The sequence below is a fragment of the Rhinoderma darwinii genome, chromosome 8, assembly GCF_050947455.1.
Source record: "Rhinoderma darwinii isolate aRhiDar2 chromosome 8, aRhiDar2.hap1, whole genome shotgun sequence".
Lineage (NCBI taxonomy): Eukaryota > Metazoa > Chordata > Amphibia > Anura > Rhinodermatidae > Rhinoderma > Rhinoderma darwinii.
Window position 1 is genome coordinate 6,607,265 of NC_134694.1, and position 19,731 is coordinate 6,626,995.

Consider the following 19,731-nt stretch of genomic DNA (forward strand, 5'->3'; position numbering starts at 1 on the left):
TGCCCCTATATACAAGAATATAACTACTATAATACTGCCCCTATATACAAGAATATAACTACTATAATACTGCCTCCTATATACAAGAATATAACTACTATAATACTGCCCCTATATACAAGAATATAACTACTATAATACTGCCCCGTATATACAAGAATATAACTACTATAATACTGCCCATATATACAAGAATATAACTATGTACTATAATATTGCTCCCTATATACAAGAATATAACTACTATAACACTGCCCCTATATACAAGAATATAACTACTATAATACTGCCCCCTATATACAAGAATATAACTACTATAATACTGCCCCCTATATACAAGAATATAACTACTATAATACGGCCCCCTATATACAAGAATATAACTACTATAATACTGCTCCTATATACAAGAATATAACTACTGTAATACTGCCCCCTATATACAAGAATATAACTACTATAATACTGCCCCTATATACAAGAATATAACTACTATAATACTGTTCCTATATACAAGAATATAACTACTATAATACTGCCCCTATATACAAGAATATAACTACTATAATTCTGCCCCCTATATACAAGAATATAACTACTATATTACTGCCCCCTATATACAAGAATATAACTACTATAATACTGCTCCTATATACAAGAATATAACTACTATAATACTGCCCCCTATATACAAGAATGTAACTACTGTAATACTACCCCCTATATACAAGAATATAACTACTATAATACAGCTCCTATATACAAGAATATAACTACTATAATACTGCTCCTATATACAAGAATATAACTACTATAATACTGCTCCCTATATACAAGAATATAACTACTATAATACTGCTCCCTATACACAAGAATATAACTACTATAATACTGCCTCCTATATACAAGAATAGAACTACTATAATACTACCCCCTATATACAAGAATATAACTACTATAATACTGCCTCCTATATACAAGAATATAACTATTATAATACTGCTCCTATATACAAGAATATAACTACTATAATACTGCCCCCTATATACAAGAATATAACTACTATAATACTGCCCCTATATACAAGAATATAACTACTATAATACTGCTCCTATATACAAGAATATAACTACTATAATACTGCCCCCTATATACAAGAATATAACTACTATAATACTGCCCCCTATATACAAGAATATAACTACTATAATACTGCCTCAATGTACAAGAATATAACTACTATAATACTGTCTCCTATATACAAGAATATAACTACTATAATACTGCCCCCTATATACAAGAATATAACTACTATAATACTGCCCCTATATACAAGAATATAACTATTATAATACTGCCCCCTATATACAAGAATATAACTACTATAATACTGCTCCTATATACAAGAATATAACTACTATAATACTGCCCCTATATACAAGAATACAACTACTATAATACTGCCCCCTATATACAAGAATATAACTACTATAATACTGCCCCCTATATACAAGAATATAACTACTATAATACTGTCCCTATATACAAGAATATAACTACTATAATACCGCTCCCTATATACAAGAATACAACTACTATAATACTGCCCCCTATATACAAGAATATAACTACTATAATACTGCCCCTATATACAAGAATATAACTACTATAATACTGCCCCTATATACAGGAATATAACTACTATAATACTGCCCCTATATACAAGAATATAACTACTATAATACTGCCCCCTATATACAGGAATATAACTACTATAATACTGCCCCCTATATACAGGAATATAACTACTATAATACTGCTCCTATATACAAGAATATAACTACTATAATACTGCCCCCTATATACAAGAATATAACTAGTATAATACTGCTCCTATATACAAGAATATAACTACTATAATACTGCCCCTATATACAAGAATATAACTAGTATAATACTGCCCCTATATACAAGAATATAACTACTATAATACTGCTCCTATATACAAGAATATAACTACTATAATACTGCCCCTATATACAAGAATATAACTACTATAATACTGCCTCCTATATACAAGAATATAACTCCTATAATACTGCCCCCTATATACAAGAATATAACTACTATAAGGGCATGACCACACATGGCGGAATTCCTCCGCAACTGTCCGCATCCATGCCGCACAGAATCTGCGTTGCAGATTCTGCTGCGGATCTGCACAAAATGTGCAGTACATTGATGCGGACTAGCTGCTGCGGACTGCGGGAAAAGTGCTTCCCTTCTCCCTATCAGTGCAGGATAGAGAGAAGGGACAGCCCTTTCCCTAGTGAAAGTAAACGACTTTCATACTTACCGGCCGTTGTCTTGGTGACGCGTCCCTCTTTCGGCATCCAGCCCGACCTCCCTGGATGACGCGCCAGTCCATGTGACCGCTGCAGCCTGTGCTTGGCCTGTGATTGGCTGCAGCCGTCACTTACACTGAATCGTCATCCTGGGAGGCCGGACTGGAGACAGACCCAGGGAGTTCTCGGTAAGTATGAACTTATATATTTTTTTACAGATACATGTATATTGAGATCGGTAGTCACTGTCCCGGGTGCAGAAACAGTTACTGCCGATCGCTTAACTCTTTCAGCACCCTGGACAGTGACTATTTACTGACGTCTCCTAGCAACGCTCCCGTCATTACGGGAGCCCCATTGACTTCCTCAGTCTGGCTGTAGACCTAGAAATACATAGGTCCAGCCAGAATGAAGAAATGTCAAGTTAAAAAAGCAAGACGCATCCGCAGCACACATGACATGTGCATGACAGCTGCGGACTTCATTGCGGAACTTTGAATCTCCATTGAAGTCAATGGAGAAATTCCGCCATGAGTCCGCCACTGCTCCGCAACAGACAGAGCATGCTGCGGACACCAAATTCCGCTCCGCAGCCTATGCTCCGCAGCGGAATTGTACGCATCGTGTAAACGAACACTGCTAAATTAAAGTGAAAGTCAATGGAGAAACGGCTCCGCTGCGGATTAACGCTGCGGAGTGTCCGCAGCGGAATTTAAGTGAAATTCCGCTATGTGTGAACCCGCCCTAATACTGCCCCCTATATACAAGAATATAACTACTATAATACTGCCCTCTATATACAAGAATATAACTACTATAATACTGCCCCCTATATACAAGAATAGAACTACTATAATACTGCCCCCTATATACAAGAATATAACTACTATAATACTGCCCCTATATACAAGAATATAACTACTATAATACTGCTCCCTATATACAAGAATGTAACTACTATAATACTGCCCCTATATACAAGAATATAACTACTATAATACTGCCCCTATATACAAGAATATAACTACTATAATACTGCCCCTATATACAAGAATATAACTACTATAATACTGCCCCCTATATACAAGAATATATCTACTATAATACTGCCTCTATATACAAGAATATACCTATTATAATTATTATATTTTTGTGAAAGTTACAAAAACAGCCATTTGTTTGATATTTCTCCAAACAGGATTATAACTGAGCAGACTGGGAATGCAGTTCTGATTACGACCAAGCTTTTATATAGTGCAAAACCATACTACAAGGGTTCAATTAAAATATGAGCTGGAATCTGGTTGCCATTGGTGACACCATTATTTCTTTTGCATCCCAATTAGTTCTGTTGTCACTTTTTCTCGACTGTCACAGCAATGTTCATCAACATGACACACGGGTCACTACAAACACAGCATGCGATTCCATGATAAACCACAGGTGCATGCACAGAGCGGCTACACGGATGGATGCACAGCTATGACTATCTCTTTGTAGTTACAAGACACACATGGTGCAATGCATTCAGTGAAATACGAGATACTTACGAGATACTGATCACATTGAGAGGATGGGGAGAAGAAAAAAAGTAGCATTTAGTTAAGTCATTAATATCAATTATGAAATGTGTATCGTAACCACGGTGTGATATAATACCAGAGCAACCCCATAAATGTCATATGTCGGGCGCCATCATATTTAATGCTATAAATACTGTAATAACATATGGGGTCTATAGATTTCCATAGTTATGGGATTGTTTTGCATATGAAGGACCCTATACTTGGCTTTTTGGCATTACCATTTTTTTTTACATGCAGTAATTAGTAGCACTTTTTCCCCCCTGAGTCGGAGCAATATTCCACTTATTCCTGTCTGAGGAGCAGTCTTTTGGTATAATGAGAGAAAATCTCCAGTTTGCTGACTGTCCTAAGAGAATTTGTTTTGTTAAAGCTGCAAAAGTAGAAAGCATCAGGATATTAATCCTTGTCAGGTAGCGCTGGGGGAAGGCAAGAGATGCTGACGAGGGCAGGTTTATCTCCGGTACCAGTTTAGTCTCATTCTGTCAGCATCCATACATCAGCACATGAATTAAATCACTGTGTCAGCTCACTGGTCCAGACTCAGGTGTATCTGAAAAGCGGCTGACAGCGGCCAAAGGCAAATCTCAACCTCACCGAGTCAAACAGATTGAGGTGATTATTCTGTTATCGTGCATTGGGCCGTCCTAGGAGTAAGCATCGTTCTGTGCTCGCAGTCGTCGGACAATATAGTTTACAAGACTGAATAATAGTTTTTGTTTCGTTTGTTTTTCATGCTAAAACTTTTTGCAAAAAAGAATATGAAGGTGGTTGGCTATATAATAAATGTACTCACGCTTGCATAGTTGTGGTGGCAGTCTGAAAGGTAAAAAGATTTTCCTTCGGGAACCAGGTCCGAATTGGAACATCATCTGCCCATAGAGGAAACACAAAATGATACATTTAATTTAAAAGAAAACAAAAAAACAACTATGCAATATCATTGTATTTATAATATTATATCTACTAAGAAGACAATGGATTGTGTCAAACCTATTGTGTAAATGGTTGTATAGCAATAGCGGCATGATCCCTCATTGCTCATGATACCATGATGGGCCTACCGGTGTAAAAAACAAAAACAAACATACAGTCCTTACCAAATGAATCTCTTTCTTTCCATTACATTAACTGGATAGTCCGACATGGGGTTTGATTTTGCCTCGTGCCACAGATGCTACTATGTGGTATGAAACCCTTGATAATCCATGAACTCAAGGACATTTGGTCATAATACTATCCCTAAGGCCTCATGCACACGAACATGTTCTTGCGTCCGCAATTCATCCTCAAAAATACGGATGAATTGCGGACCCATTCATTTCTATGGGCCAATGCACACGACCAAGAAATCAATGTGTACACGGTCCATGACACTCAGCGGCCATCTGTGCTGTAATCACAGGCCGTGCACACGACCGTATTTTAATATATCCGTAAATTTTGGCCGTAAATACGGATCCGTAGTCATCCGTATTTTATCCGTATATTCGGATCCCTAAAAAATCAGGTAGGCTGCAAATGATATCACGAGCATGTTGCATAGCTTCCGTAAATACGGACGGTTTACAGATGCACATCCGTAGCCGTCCATATTTACGGAAGAGCCCATAGGCTTCTATGGTAGGGTCCGTGCCATAATTACGGACATGAATAGGACAGGTTCTATAATTTTTTCAGCACAGACACCCATCTGTAAAAATGCGGAAAGGTGTCGGTGGCCAATAGAAATGAATGGGTCCGTAATTACGGATTAAGTCTACGGTCGTGTGCTTGGGGCCTAAATGTTTGCTTTTAGCACTTGTACAGTGTGAATAAGCCCTGGCACTCACCAGATACTCTATCGATGCTATACATCCGTTCCAGCTTTTTCTTGCGCCATCCGGACTCGTTGGATTGATGTTGCTCTAGATCGAATGAGCGCTGTGCCGGCACAGTGAGTTTGGCACAATTTGGGCACTCTTTGGAGTTTTGTCGGCTTCCTGACCAACTTTTACAAGGCCTTGTGATGTTGTGAGTGCTGCCTGAGTTTTGCAAAGGGTGGTGGTGATGATGTGAGTGATGGTGATGCTGCCTTTCGTCCTGCCCGGTCTTCATCACCACCAGCTCCATGCTGTCACTCTCGTGGTCGGACAACATTGGCCTCTCTCCGGAGATGGTGTACACATGAGGCTTTGGTCCTTCACTGGTCAACTTCTCCCCACGTTCCTCAGAGAAACTCCTTTCCAACTTGTTGTCTGAGATGGCAGAGAGACGACGTTTGTTCTGAGAAGCTTGGAGCATTTCTGGGGAATCCTCTTGGACAAGAAGATGATCTGAAGAAACCAAGAAAACAAAGAAGAATTCACCATCGGGGTCAAGACTTATGTATGAAAACAACAGCTTAAATATGGATAAATAAAAATGCTTGTCTTAAAAGAAATCTGATGAACAGCACTGGTTGGATGGTTGTAAAAGCATGTAAAATGTAACTTTTTATAACCAATTGCTTAACATAATGAAATTTTAACTTGTCACAGATGGAAAAAAAAATGTCCTAGTGTATTAATACAAAGACAAAGTTTAAGCATCAAGAAGGGAGTATGATGTTGGGTGAGGATCAGTGATGTCAAATGGGCAAAATGTGAGCTGCGACAAATATTGAAGTAAATCCCATCGCCAAATTATACTTTTATTAGACATAAACATATAGATATCTAAAATATATCTAAATCTTGGTCAAAATTTTGAAGCCGCTTATGCTTTAAGTACAGTGGATTTTTGGTGCTATTTTGTGACTATAGCAACTTTCTAACAGTCATTATGATTGTTATACTTTATATATATATATATACACACTACAAGACGTGGTATATTGGTGACGTTACGGTAGTTCCTGCAATCTTAATGTTTCACAACAATTGTTGCAAGTCGCAACTTTTTCCCAAAATAGTGAAACGTTGAAGTCAATCACAAGTTGCAGTTAATCGACAATTTTACCGCATTACGCGGATGATCCCGTGTTGCTGTGGAGTAGTGTAAAGCCGCAGTAACACATTTTCTGAGGTTTTTGTTCTTTGCTGGGTACAGGTATGGAAGAGTTAGATTGGGTTGTTTTGTACACTGCAGGTTATATTCCCGTCCTATTCTGTAATCCACTGCCTGAATTTCTTTGTCGCTACAGAGCGGAGGTCAGCTGCTCCAGACAATACAATAGCAATCCCTCAAGTGCAGGCAATGTGGAAAAGGCTGAATAAACATGAAGCCATGCAGTGGAGCTCAGTTAATTAAAACTTGCCTACCAATAATTAAAACCAGCTTACGTAGAATGTTCTGCTCGCAGCTTTCAAAGCTCCACATGTAGCGCCTCGTCTCAAGAGAGAAAGAAAATGTCTACTATAATATGGGAATTCATGGGAGAAGCTGGTAAAACCTAGGATTTTTTTTCTTATTTGTAGACGGATTGGTCCAATTTAACAATATTAACTCCTCGCAGCAGCATGATCTGGGATTTTGTGTACACACGCTCAAGAGCTCAAGGAAACATATAGTAGAGCTGGTTGAGGCTTCAGAGACCACTAAACTTATTAGACAGGGACATCATTGGGTTGCATTGCCATGAAAGGTTAGAGAAATTTACTTTATTTAGGGGAAAATCCCCTAACAGGTGACCATTACTGTGTATAAATATATCGGAGGGGTCTGTAAAATAAGTATTTTATATGCACACATAATATACTGACACTTGGGGTAGAGGATAATGACACACTGACACTTGGGGTACAGGATAATGATACACTGACACTTGGGGGACAGGATAATGATACACTGACACTTGGGGTACAGGATAATGATACACTGACACTTGAGGGACAGGATAATGATACACTGACACTTGGGGTAGAGGATAATGATACACTGACACTTGGGGTAGAGGATAATGATACACTGACAATTGGGGTACAGGATAATGATACACTGACACTTGGGGTAGAGGATAATGATACACTGACACTTGGGGTACAGGATAATGACACACTGACACTTGGGGTACAGGATAATGATACACTGACACTTGGGGACAGGATAATGATACACTGACACTTGGGGACAGGATAATGATACACTGACACTTGGGGACAGGATAATGATACACTGACACTTGCGGTAGAGGATAATGAAACACTGACACTTGGTACAGGATAATGACATTGACACTTGGGGTACATGATAATGACACTGACACTTGGGGTAGAGGATAATGATAAACTGGCACTTGGGGTAGAGGATAATGACACACTGACACTTGGGGTGCAGGATAATGATACACTCACACTTGGGGTACAGGATAATGATACACTGACACTTGGGGTGCAGGATAATGATACACTCACACTTGGGGTACAGGATAATGATACACTGACACTTGGGGTAGAGGATAATGACACACTGACACTTGGGGTGCAGGATAATGATACACTCACACTTGGGGTACAGGATAATGATACACTGACACTTGGGCGACGGGATAATGATACACTGACACTTGGGCGACAGGATAATGATACACTGACACTTGGGCGACAGGACAATAACATAATGTTTCTTGGGGCGATAAGACAGTGACACTGACGCTTGTATATAACAAAACAATGTACTTAGCTTTATAATTTATTATTATTTTAATATTTCGCTTCGCACAATTCAAGGTCGATACTGGTTTCACTCCCAATATAACACATGATAGTTTTTTGCTGACCAATTAGAGGACAGTAACTCATCTAAGTTTACATGTATTTAATAAGATTGTTACAGGTGACATCCTGCCTTTGTGTTCATTTGGCCTCTGAGCCACAACTTTTCCCCCCTTTCTTAATATGAATGCCTTTTTCCTGGCAGGACACATCATCGATCCAGGTGCCAAAATAAATAAATACACCACAAGCCCAAATTTCCAGCATAAGACTTTATTCTAAAATGACAGAAGTCCTTCAAGGTCACTCCAACAATACACTATTAAAAAAGTATCTAAGAGATGAACAATGAAACCTATAGGACACAGTGTATTATAAAACTTCCAAAACAGGATGCAAACGGCATGAAAGCTGTTCTATAAACTTGGAAAGTCCAAAATTTCCAAAATACCGGTATCAAAAACAAGTATTTGTTGCTCACCCCCGCTGCTTGTACAACGAGCCATCACGGCTTACAAAGTGCTCCGCGGAACATAAAATTGCAAGTTTAAATCCTGAGAACACATGGTCTTTTGTGTTCTGTACATAAGGAGTGCAGGGCAGGAACAAATTAACTTTTCTGAGACCTAATTACTAGTTTCAATCAACGATGTGAGCATGTGAGATGGGATGAGACCCTGCTGGGTAGTTGGATAATGAGATAAACCGATCAATGTAATTAGTTTCAATAAATGTTTTTTGTTTTTTTATATCTACAGATGCTCCCTGTTGGAGTACTAAGCACCGCATGCAACAGTATAAGGACTTGCCAGGCTATGGGTTTTTCCAGAATAGCACTTAGCAGCTGGTACACGACTATAGAGATGTTAAAGTGATGTCAGGAACTTCAGTGTCACCTTGAACATTGTGGTTCCAGTGCTTATTTAGTAAAAGTGGTGCTAAAGAAAAAGGCAGCGTTGTTCACATTAGTCACATAGATCTTTAATTTGTTTATAAAATGAGGAAAGGGTAGAAGTACTATAAAACTGCCCCCTATGTACAAGAATATAACTACTATAATACTGCCCCTATATACAAGAATATAACTACTATAATACTGCCCCTATATACAAGAATATAACTACTATAATACTGCTCCTATTTACAAGAATATAACTACTATAATACTGCTCCTATATACAAGAATATAACTACTATAATACTACCCCTATATACAAGAATATAACTACTATAATACTGCAACCCTATATACAAGAACATAACTACTATAATACTGCCCCTATATACAAGAATAGAACTACTATAATACTGCCCCTATATACAAGAATATAACTACTATAATACTGCAACCCTATATACAAGAACATAACTACTATAATACTGCCCCCTATATACAAGAATATAACTACTATAATACTGCCCCCTATATACAAGACTATAAATGCTATAATACTGCCCCCTATATACAAGAATATAACTAGTATAATACTGCCCCCTATATACAAGAATGTAACCACTATAATACTGCTCCTATATACAAGAATATAACTACTATAATACTGCCCCCTATATACAAGAATATAACTACTATAGTACTGCCCCTACATACAAAAATATAACTACTATTATACTGCCCCCTATATACAAGAATATAACTACTATAATACTGCCCCTATATACAAGAATATATCTACTATAATACTGCCCCCTAGTTACAAGAATATAACTACTAGAATACTGCCCTCTATGTACAAAAATATAACTACTATAATACTACTCCTATATACAAGAATATAACTACTATAATACTGCCCCCTATATACAAGAATATAACTACTTTAATACTGCCCATATACACAAGAATATAACTACTATAATACTGCTCCTATATACAAGAATATAACTGCTATAATACTGCCCCCTACATACAGGAAAATAACTACTATAATACTGCCCTCTATATACAAGAATATAACTACTATAATACTGCTCCCTATATACAAGAATATAACTACTATAATACTGCCCCTATATACAAGAATATAACTACTATAATACTGCTCCCTATATACAAGAATATAACTACTATAATACTGCCCCCTACATACAAGAATATAACTGCTATAATACTGCTCCCTATATACAAGAATATAACTACTATAATACTGCCCCCTATATACAGGAATATAACTACTATAATACTGCTCCTATATACAAGAATATAACTACTATAATACTGCCCCCTATATACAAGAATATAACTACTATAATACTGCTCCTATATACAGGAATATAACTACTATAATACTGCCCTCTATATACAAGAATATAACTACTATAATACTGCTCCCTATATACAAGAATATAACTACTATAATACTGCCCCTATATACAAGAATATAACTACTATAATACTGCTCCCTATATACAAGAATATAACTACTATAATACTGCCCCCTACATACAAGAATATAACTGCTATAATACTGCTCCCTATATACAAGAATATAACTACTATAATACTGCTCCTATATACAGGAATATAACTACTATAATACTGCTCCTATATACAAGAATATAACTACTATAATACTGCCCCTATATACAGTACAAGAATATAACTACTATAATACTGCCCCTATATACAAAAATATAACTACTATAATACTGCCCCTATATATAAGAATAGAACTACTATAATACTGCCTCCTATATACAAGAATAGAACTACTATAATACTGCCCCTATATACAAGAATATAACTACTATAATACTGCTCCTATTTACAAGAATATAACTACTATAATACTGCTCCTATATACAAGAATATAACTACTATAATACTACCCCTATATACAAGAATATAACTACTATAATACTGCAACCCTATATACAAGAACATAACTACTATAATACTGCCCCCTATATACAAGAATATAACTACTATAATACTGCCCCCTATATACAAGACTATAAATGCTATAATACTGCCCCCTATATACAAGAATATAACTAGTATAATACTGCCCCCTATATACAAGAATGTAACCACTATAATACTGCTCCTATATACAAGAATATAACTACTATAATACTGCCCCCTATATACAAGAATATAACTACTATAGTACTGCCCCTACATACAAAAATATAACTACTATTATACTGCCCCCTATATACAAGAATATATCTACTATAATACTGCCCCCTAGTTACAAGAATATAACTACTAGAATACTGCCCTCTATGTACAAAAATATAACTACTATAATACTACTCCTATATACAAGAATATAACTACTATAATACTGCTCCCTATATACAAGAATATAACTACTTTAATACTGCCCATATACACAAGAATATAACTACTATAATACTGCTCCTATATACAAGAATATAACTGCTATAATACTGCCCCCTACATACAGGAAAATAACTACTATAATACTGCCCTCTATATACAAGAATATAACTACTATAATACTGCTCCCTATATACAAGAATATAACTACTATAATACTGCCCCTATATACAAGAATATAACTACTATAATACTGCTCCCTATATACAAGAATATAACTACTATAATACTGCCCCCTACATACAAGAATATAACTGCTATAATACTGCTCCCTATATACAAGAATATAACTACTATAATACTGCCCCCTATATACAGGAATATAACTACTATAATACTGCTCCTATATACAAGAATATAACTACTATAATACTGCCCCTATATACAAGAATATAACTACTATAATACTGCTCCTATATACAGGAATATAACTACTATAATACTGCCCTCTATATACAAGAATATAACTACTATAATACTGCTCCCTATATACAAGAATATAACTACTATAATACTGCCCCTATATACAAGAATATAACTACTATAATACTGCTCCCTATATACAAGAATATAACTACTATAATACTGCCCCCTACATACAAGAATATAACTGCTATAATACTGCTCCCTATATACAAGAATATAACTACTATAATACTGCCCCCTATATACAGGAATATAACTACTATAATACTGCTCCTATATACAAGAATATAACTACTATAATACTGCCCCCTATATACAAGAATATAACTACTATAATACTGCTCCTATATACAGGAATATAACTACTATAATACTGACCTCTATTTACAAGAATATAACTACTATAATACTGCTCCTATGTACAAGAATATAACTACTATAATACTGACCTCTATTTACAAGAATATAACTACTATAATACTGACCTCTATTTACAAGAATATAACTACTATAATACTGCCCCTATATATAAGAACATAACAACTATAATACTAATCCCTATATACAAGAATATAACTACTATAATACTGCTCCCTATATACAAGAATATAACTACTATAACACTGCCCCCTATATACAAGAATATAACTACTATAATACTGCCCCTATATACAAGAATATAACTACTATAATACTGCCCCTATATACAAGAATATAACTAATATAATACTGCTCCTATATACAGAATATAACTACTATAATACTGCCCCTATATACAAGAATATAACTACTATAATACTGCTCCTATATACAAGAATATAACTACTATAATACTGCCCCCTATATACAAGAATATAACTAGTATAATACTGCCCCTATATACAAGAATATAACTACTATAATACTGCCCCCTATATACAAGAATATAACTAGTATAATACTGCTCCTATATACAAGAATATAACTACTATAATACTGCCTCCTATATACAAGAATATAACTACTATAATACTGCCACCAAATACAAGAATATAACTACTATAATACTGCCCCCTATATACAGGAATATAACTACCATAATACTTCCTCCTATATACAAGAATATAACTACTATAATACTGCCCCCTATATACAAGAATATAACTACTATAATACTGCCCTAATATACAAGAATATAACTACTATAATACTGTTCCTATATACAAGAATATAACTACTATAATACTGCCCCCTATATACAGGAATATAACTACCATAATACTGCCCCCTATATAAAAGAATATAACTACTATAATACTGCCCCCTATATACAAGAATATAACTACTATAATACTGCTCCTATTTACAAGAATATAACTACTATAATACTGCCCCCTATGTACAAGAATATAACTACAATGCAGTTTGAGAGTTTAGCTAATGGGTCTGACCTTAATTTTACATTTCTTGAATGTGATTTATTCTCTTATATTTCAACTATGTAAGTATAATAACAGTAGATGACTGATATTGGGGCACAAGTTACCACATACATTAGTGGAAATATACATCTGTTTGAAATTGCCCGATATAATATTTTTTAGTATCAGAAATGACAAATACTGTTGTTAAACTTAACCTGGATGGAAAAAGGTTTTGATCTAGATGACAAGGAATTGGCAGAATGTTCTCTGACCGGCTTAGACTCCCTGAATTATGAAAGAGGTCTCAGAAAGACAGCCCTCCATATGTCATATAAGGGCATATAGACCGGGTCCACGCTCAGGACCCTCTCTATGAGACAGAAAATAAGGCCTCTCTGTAAGCGCGAATTCCGCACTGGTGGACTAGGAAGGATCGCCATGTAATGCTACATTTCCCCTGCAACGCCTACGGGAATGTCCGGCCAGAGAAGACCAGGCAAAATCAGCTGTTTGCAAGGATGTTGGGAGCCGGATTCGCACTGATCAAGATCAGAAGATAGTGTCTTCAATATGAAAGGAGTTGTCTTCGACGAGACAACCCTTGAAATTTAATTCTCCAACATTTACAGATGAGGAGATTCTAAGGGTTTGAATAGAGTCAAATGCTTATTACATAATTAAGGGGACTTGGGTCTTACCTGAGCCGTTTGTACTGTCCGGATGAGTCTGTGACAAGTATTCTCCAAAGGCCCTCGCTGCTCTTAAAAAGAGAAAAATAATATGTCACAATCTGTTTCGGTGCACTTGCACATAGCAATCGTATTAATACTTGGGACGTAGGTGCAAACATTTGTATATAAAGGGGTTGTCTGAGATTAGAAAAAAGGTCTGGTTTTTTTTTCTTATTAAACATGGCCACTCTCGCCTATGGGCTCTGTCTGGTATTGCAGCTCAGCCCCATTCAAGTGAGTTGCATTATCATACTGGGCTCAGGGACAAGCTAAGCCTTGACAAGAAGTGGACAGCAGGTGCCTACAGTCATAGCCTTAGGTAAAAATTGACAGGGGCTGTAGGGTTTATTGCCGGTAACAGTAATATCTGGTAGACTGTTTCGGCTCTGATGTTGTATAATCACATTCCGTGTGGTATATTCTTTAACCTTTATAAGTTTTAGTGATATGGGAAGGTTCTCATGAGCACGTTAAGTATTCTCTGTCCGGAATTTGGGCTTATAATACTCTTTTCAAAGAGGTTCTTTGCTCTGGACAATTATTTTTTTGTTAGAAGGGTCCTTTGATTATAAACAGGTCACAATGTTTCTAACTTCTGTGCCCCAAATCTTTTAGCTGTAACCTGTGGGGAAACCTGGCAACAAGTGTTCAAATCCTCTGCAGCGCCACCACAGATCATATGAGGTATTACACAGTTCCCAATAAGATGTCCATAAAACAGATGTGTAGTGTCCCCCAGGGACTGAGACACTCTTTGTAGCTGCTCTCTTATCTGGCTAATAGATGAGACTCTTAAGTGGAACCCCCCACCCCCTCCCCACAATAACTCAGAAGTTCCAAAGAGGATATTAGGAAAGGGGATTTATAAACCAGACATCCCCTTTGATAATTGAATAAAATGTCCTAGCTGCCCAGAAAATGGTCTTTTGGAGGTGCTCTGTATATGTGTAGAAGAGTCTGTAAGAGAACCATGTAAAAGGCACAGGGTCGGAATACACAGTCTCATACATGTATAACATACAGGAGTAACATACATGTATATAGACTGTATAGATGTGTGTGTATGTATGTGGCAGGTCCACTTTAAGTATGAAAAATAGCTGCATGTGTTTTTGCTTATAAAAATGTTACCTTAGTGACTAAATAATTGAATGATATGAAGCAGCAGGAACAGAAATGTAATTACCTCGCACTTCCACTGGCTTTCTGAATAATGTAACATGATAATATATAATGTATCTTTACTGAATTGTGTCATAGCTGCAAATTTATATGCAGTTTCAGCACTGCCACAAGCATCTCTTTTTGCTACATTCTTGTCTCAGTCTATATTTCTATAGAGCAGTATTATAGTAGTTATATTCTTGTATATAGGGACAGTATTATAGTAGTTATATTCTTGTATATAGGAGCAGTATTATAGTAGTTATATTCTTGTATATAGAGGCAGTATTATAGTAGTTATATTCTTATATATAGGGGTCAGTACTATAGTAGTTATATTCTTGTATACAGGGACAGTATTATAGTAGTTATATTCTTGTATATAGGGGGCAGTATTATAGTAGTTATATTCTTGTATATAGGAGCAGTATTATAGTAGTTATATTCTTGTATATAGGGACAGTGTTATAGTCTTGTATATAGGGGGCAGTATTATAGTAGTTATATTCTTGTATATAGGGGGCAGTATTATGGTAGTTATATTCTTGTATACAGGGACAGTATTATAGTAGTTATATATTCTTGTATATATGGCCAGTATTATAGTAGTTATATTCTTGTATATAGGGAGCAGTATTATAGTAGTTATATTCTTATATATAGGGGGCAGTATTATAGTAGTTATATTCTTGTATATAGAGGCAGTATTATAGTAGTTGTATTCTTGTATATAGGGGTCAGTACTATAGTAGTTATATTCTTGTATATAGGGACAGTATTATAGTAGTTATATTCTTGTATATAGGATAAGTATTATAGTAGTTATATTCTTGTATATAGGAGCAGTATTATAATAGTTATATTCTTGTATATAGGGAGCAGTATTATAGTAGTTATATTCCTGTATATAGGGGGTAGTATTATAGTAGTTATATTCTTGTATATAGGGGCAGTATTATAGTAGTTATATTCTTGTATATAGGAGGCAGTATTATAGTAGTTATATTCTTGTATATAGGGAGCAGTATTATAGTAGTTATATTCTTGTACATAGGGGGCAGTATTATAGTAGTTATATTCTTGTATATAGGGGGCAGTATTATAGTAGTTATATTCTTGTATATAGGAGCAGTGTTATAGTAGTTATATTCTTGTATATAGGGGCAGTATTATAGTAGCTATATTCTTGTATATAGGAGCAGTGTTATAGTAGTTATATTCTTGTATATAGGGGCAGTATTATAGTAGTTATATTCTTGTATATAGGGAGCAGTATAATAGTAGTTATATTCTTGTATATATGGGGTAGTATTATAGTAGTTATATTCTTGTATATAGGAGCAGTGTTATAGTAGTTATATTCTTGTATATAGGGGCAGTATTACAGTAGTTATATTCTTGTATATAGGGGTCAGTATTATAGTAGTTATATTCTTGTATATAGGAGGCAGTATTATAGTAGTTATATTCTTGTATATAGAAGCAGTATTATAGTAGTTATATTATTGTACATAGGGGGCAGTATTATAGTAGTTATATTCTTGTATATAGGAGCAGTATTATAGTAGTTATATTCTTGTATATAGGAGGCAGTATTATAGTAGTTATATTCTTGTATATAGGAGCAGTATTATAGTAGTTATGTTCTTGTATATAGGAGCAGTATTATAGTAGTTATATTCTTGTATATAGGAGCAGTATTATAGTAGTTATATTATTGTACATAGGGGGCAGTATTATAGTAGTTATATTCTTGTATATAGGAGCAGTATTATAGTAGTTATATTCTTGTATATAGGAGGCAGTATTATAGTAGTTATATTCTTGTATATAGGAGCAGTATTATAGTAGTTATATTCTTGTATATAGGAGCAGTATTATAGTAGTTATATTCTTGTATATAGGGGGCAGTATTATAGTAGTTATATTATTGTACATAGGGGGCAGTATTATAGTAGTTATATTCTTGTATATAGGAGCAGTATTATAGTAGTTATATTCTTGTATATAGGAGGCAGTATTATAGTAGTTATATTCTTGTATATAGGGGGCAGTATTATAGTAGTTATATTATTGTACATAGGGGGCAGTATTATAGTAGTTATATTCTTGTATATAGGAGCAGTATTATAGTAGTTATATTCTTGTATATAGGAGGCAGTATTATAGTAGTTATATTCTTGTATATAGGAGCAGTATTATAGTAGTTATATTCTTGTATATAGGAGCAGTATTATAGTAGTAAGGCAATCCTTTGCATAAAACTCAATACTCAGCAAAGCCCATTGTATTGAGCATATAATTATGAACCTTTAGTCTACCCCTGATGTTAATATCATATCAATATGCTCTTTAATAATCTGGGGGATATATAGACCTTTTAATGGGGTGTCTTTTTTTTTACACCCAAAAAATTAAACCACTATTTGTTTGGACGCAGCATTATTGAATGTGTCCACTAGTTGTCTAGGGTTTCATAAAGTATTCTAAGTAAAATCAAATGTCAATTTCCAGTGAGAGGTGCTGCAACATTGACTGGCCTCCAGAAGGACATTCTATTGTCTGCTATAAGTAATATTGTTATCACAAATAAATTCCGCCGAGCTGCCGGACTTTTGAAAAACAGCCAATTCTCTCTTACACATTGAGATCTGTCCCTGCCGTAGTGGCTGTGAAAGGATCTTAAAGAGCCATTGGAGCACAATCGGCACCATTATCTGGTTCAGTCCGAGCAGGTTGAAAGTAACTGCACCCTGCAAAGTGACAACTGTTCTAAAATGGTGTTTAGTGCGGTTGTGGCCCCTCTTCCCCCCTCACGTCTTTGTTTTTTAATGCAGTGTCTTGAAATTAGGCATCGTTTTTCAACATTTCGGGACCATGTAAAAGGAATTTAGAATCGAAATTACAGCCCTGCACAAACAGTAAATAGGTGGAGTTTCCCTTGGAACTTGCCATTGAAACAGGTCCCCTTGAACTATGGCATCTGTATGATGTCCTATCAAAGCTGAAATATGGCAGGCACCACAAAGCTTCTTAAAATGCTAGTTGTAGTAAAAAGTCATCAACTAGTTAACATGAACTCAAACCCCAAAACGTCTACAAACTATATTTCTAGATATGGTGGATTCATCTAGACCAGAGGTGGGGAACACAAAATCATTTGGTCTGGCCCGACCTCACTCCGCCGCTGTTGACACGTTATTTACTACTTGGCTCTGTGTTCCCTCCTCACTCACATTTAGGAGGGCGGACAGAGCCAAGTAGTGTCATTCACTACTAGTATATGAGACGGCGGCAGTCTGAGTAAGGTCGTTGCGTGCCATGCCTTGAGTGGACCAGTTCAGTCACTTGACCTCATGTCTGGTGACTCAGTTCAGATGACTGGACTGTGCCGGGCCGTGCGTGGACCAGTCCAGTCACGTGACCTGAGGTCAGGTGACTCAGGTCACGTGACTGGACTGGTCCACGTACGGCACGCACTGACCTCATTAAGACTGCTGCCGCCGTTTCATTCACTACTCGGCTCCGTCCGCCCTACTCTTTCACATTTAGGAGCAGGAGGAGGGCTGACAGAGCTAAGTATGGTGGCGGCAGCCTGAGTGGGGTTGGTGTGTGCCGGCCCGGGAGTGAACCAGTCACCTGTCCTGATGTGAGGTCAGGTGACTGGACTGGTCCATTCCCGGGCTAGCATGCACCGACCTCACTCAGACCGCCGCCGCCTCATCACCAATAATGAATATCACTACTTGGCTCCGTCTGCCCTCCTCCTTCTCCAAAAATTTAGAAATTTAGCAGCGGCCCATGCAAAGTAATATCATCAATACCGGCAAATATCGCACGCCTCACCAAAGAGAAGCAGTTCCAGCCATCACATTAGGGGGGAGTTAATTAAATGTTTGACCAAATATAGCAGGCTCATATTTAAGTTGATAATTTTGTACGGCCCGAGAATGATGTTAGAAATATCCAAATGGCCACTGGCATAAAAAAGGTTCCCCATCCCGGATCTAGACTGTCGCCAAAAACGAATCCTTGTCAGACA

General features: G+C 36.2%; 1 protein-coding gene and 1 long non-coding RNA gene across 7 annotated transcripts in view; one reads left to right on the plus strand and one right to left on the minus strand.

Moving 5' to 3' along the window:
- Positions 1 to 19,731, plus strand: part of LOC142659071 (uncharacterized) — a 215,795-nt gene that overhangs the window by 96,135 nt on the left and 99,929 nt on the right. The window lies entirely within an intron of this gene.
- Positions 1 to 19,731, minus strand: part of NSMF (NMDA receptor synaptonuclear signaling and neuronal migration factor) — a 70,264-nt gene that overhangs the window by 38,944 nt on the left and 11,589 nt on the right. The window contains exons 2-5 of one of the 4 annotated variants that reach the window (XM_075834794.1): positions 14,493 to 14,554; positions 5,761 to 6,243; positions 4,725 to 4,800; positions 3,896 to 3,901 (exon numbers count right to left, since the gene is read on the minus strand). In XM_075834794.1, coding sequence (XP_075690909.1) covers positions 3,896 to 3,901; positions 4,725 to 4,800; positions 5,761 to 6,243; positions 14,493 to 14,554 — 627 coding nt within the window. The remainder of the gene's footprint in view (positions 1 to 3,895; positions 3,902 to 4,724; positions 4,801 to 5,760; positions 6,244 to 14,492; positions 14,555 to 19,731) is intronic. The other 3 variants (XM_075834791.1, XM_075834792.1, XM_075834793.1) reach the window with 3 other exon arrangements.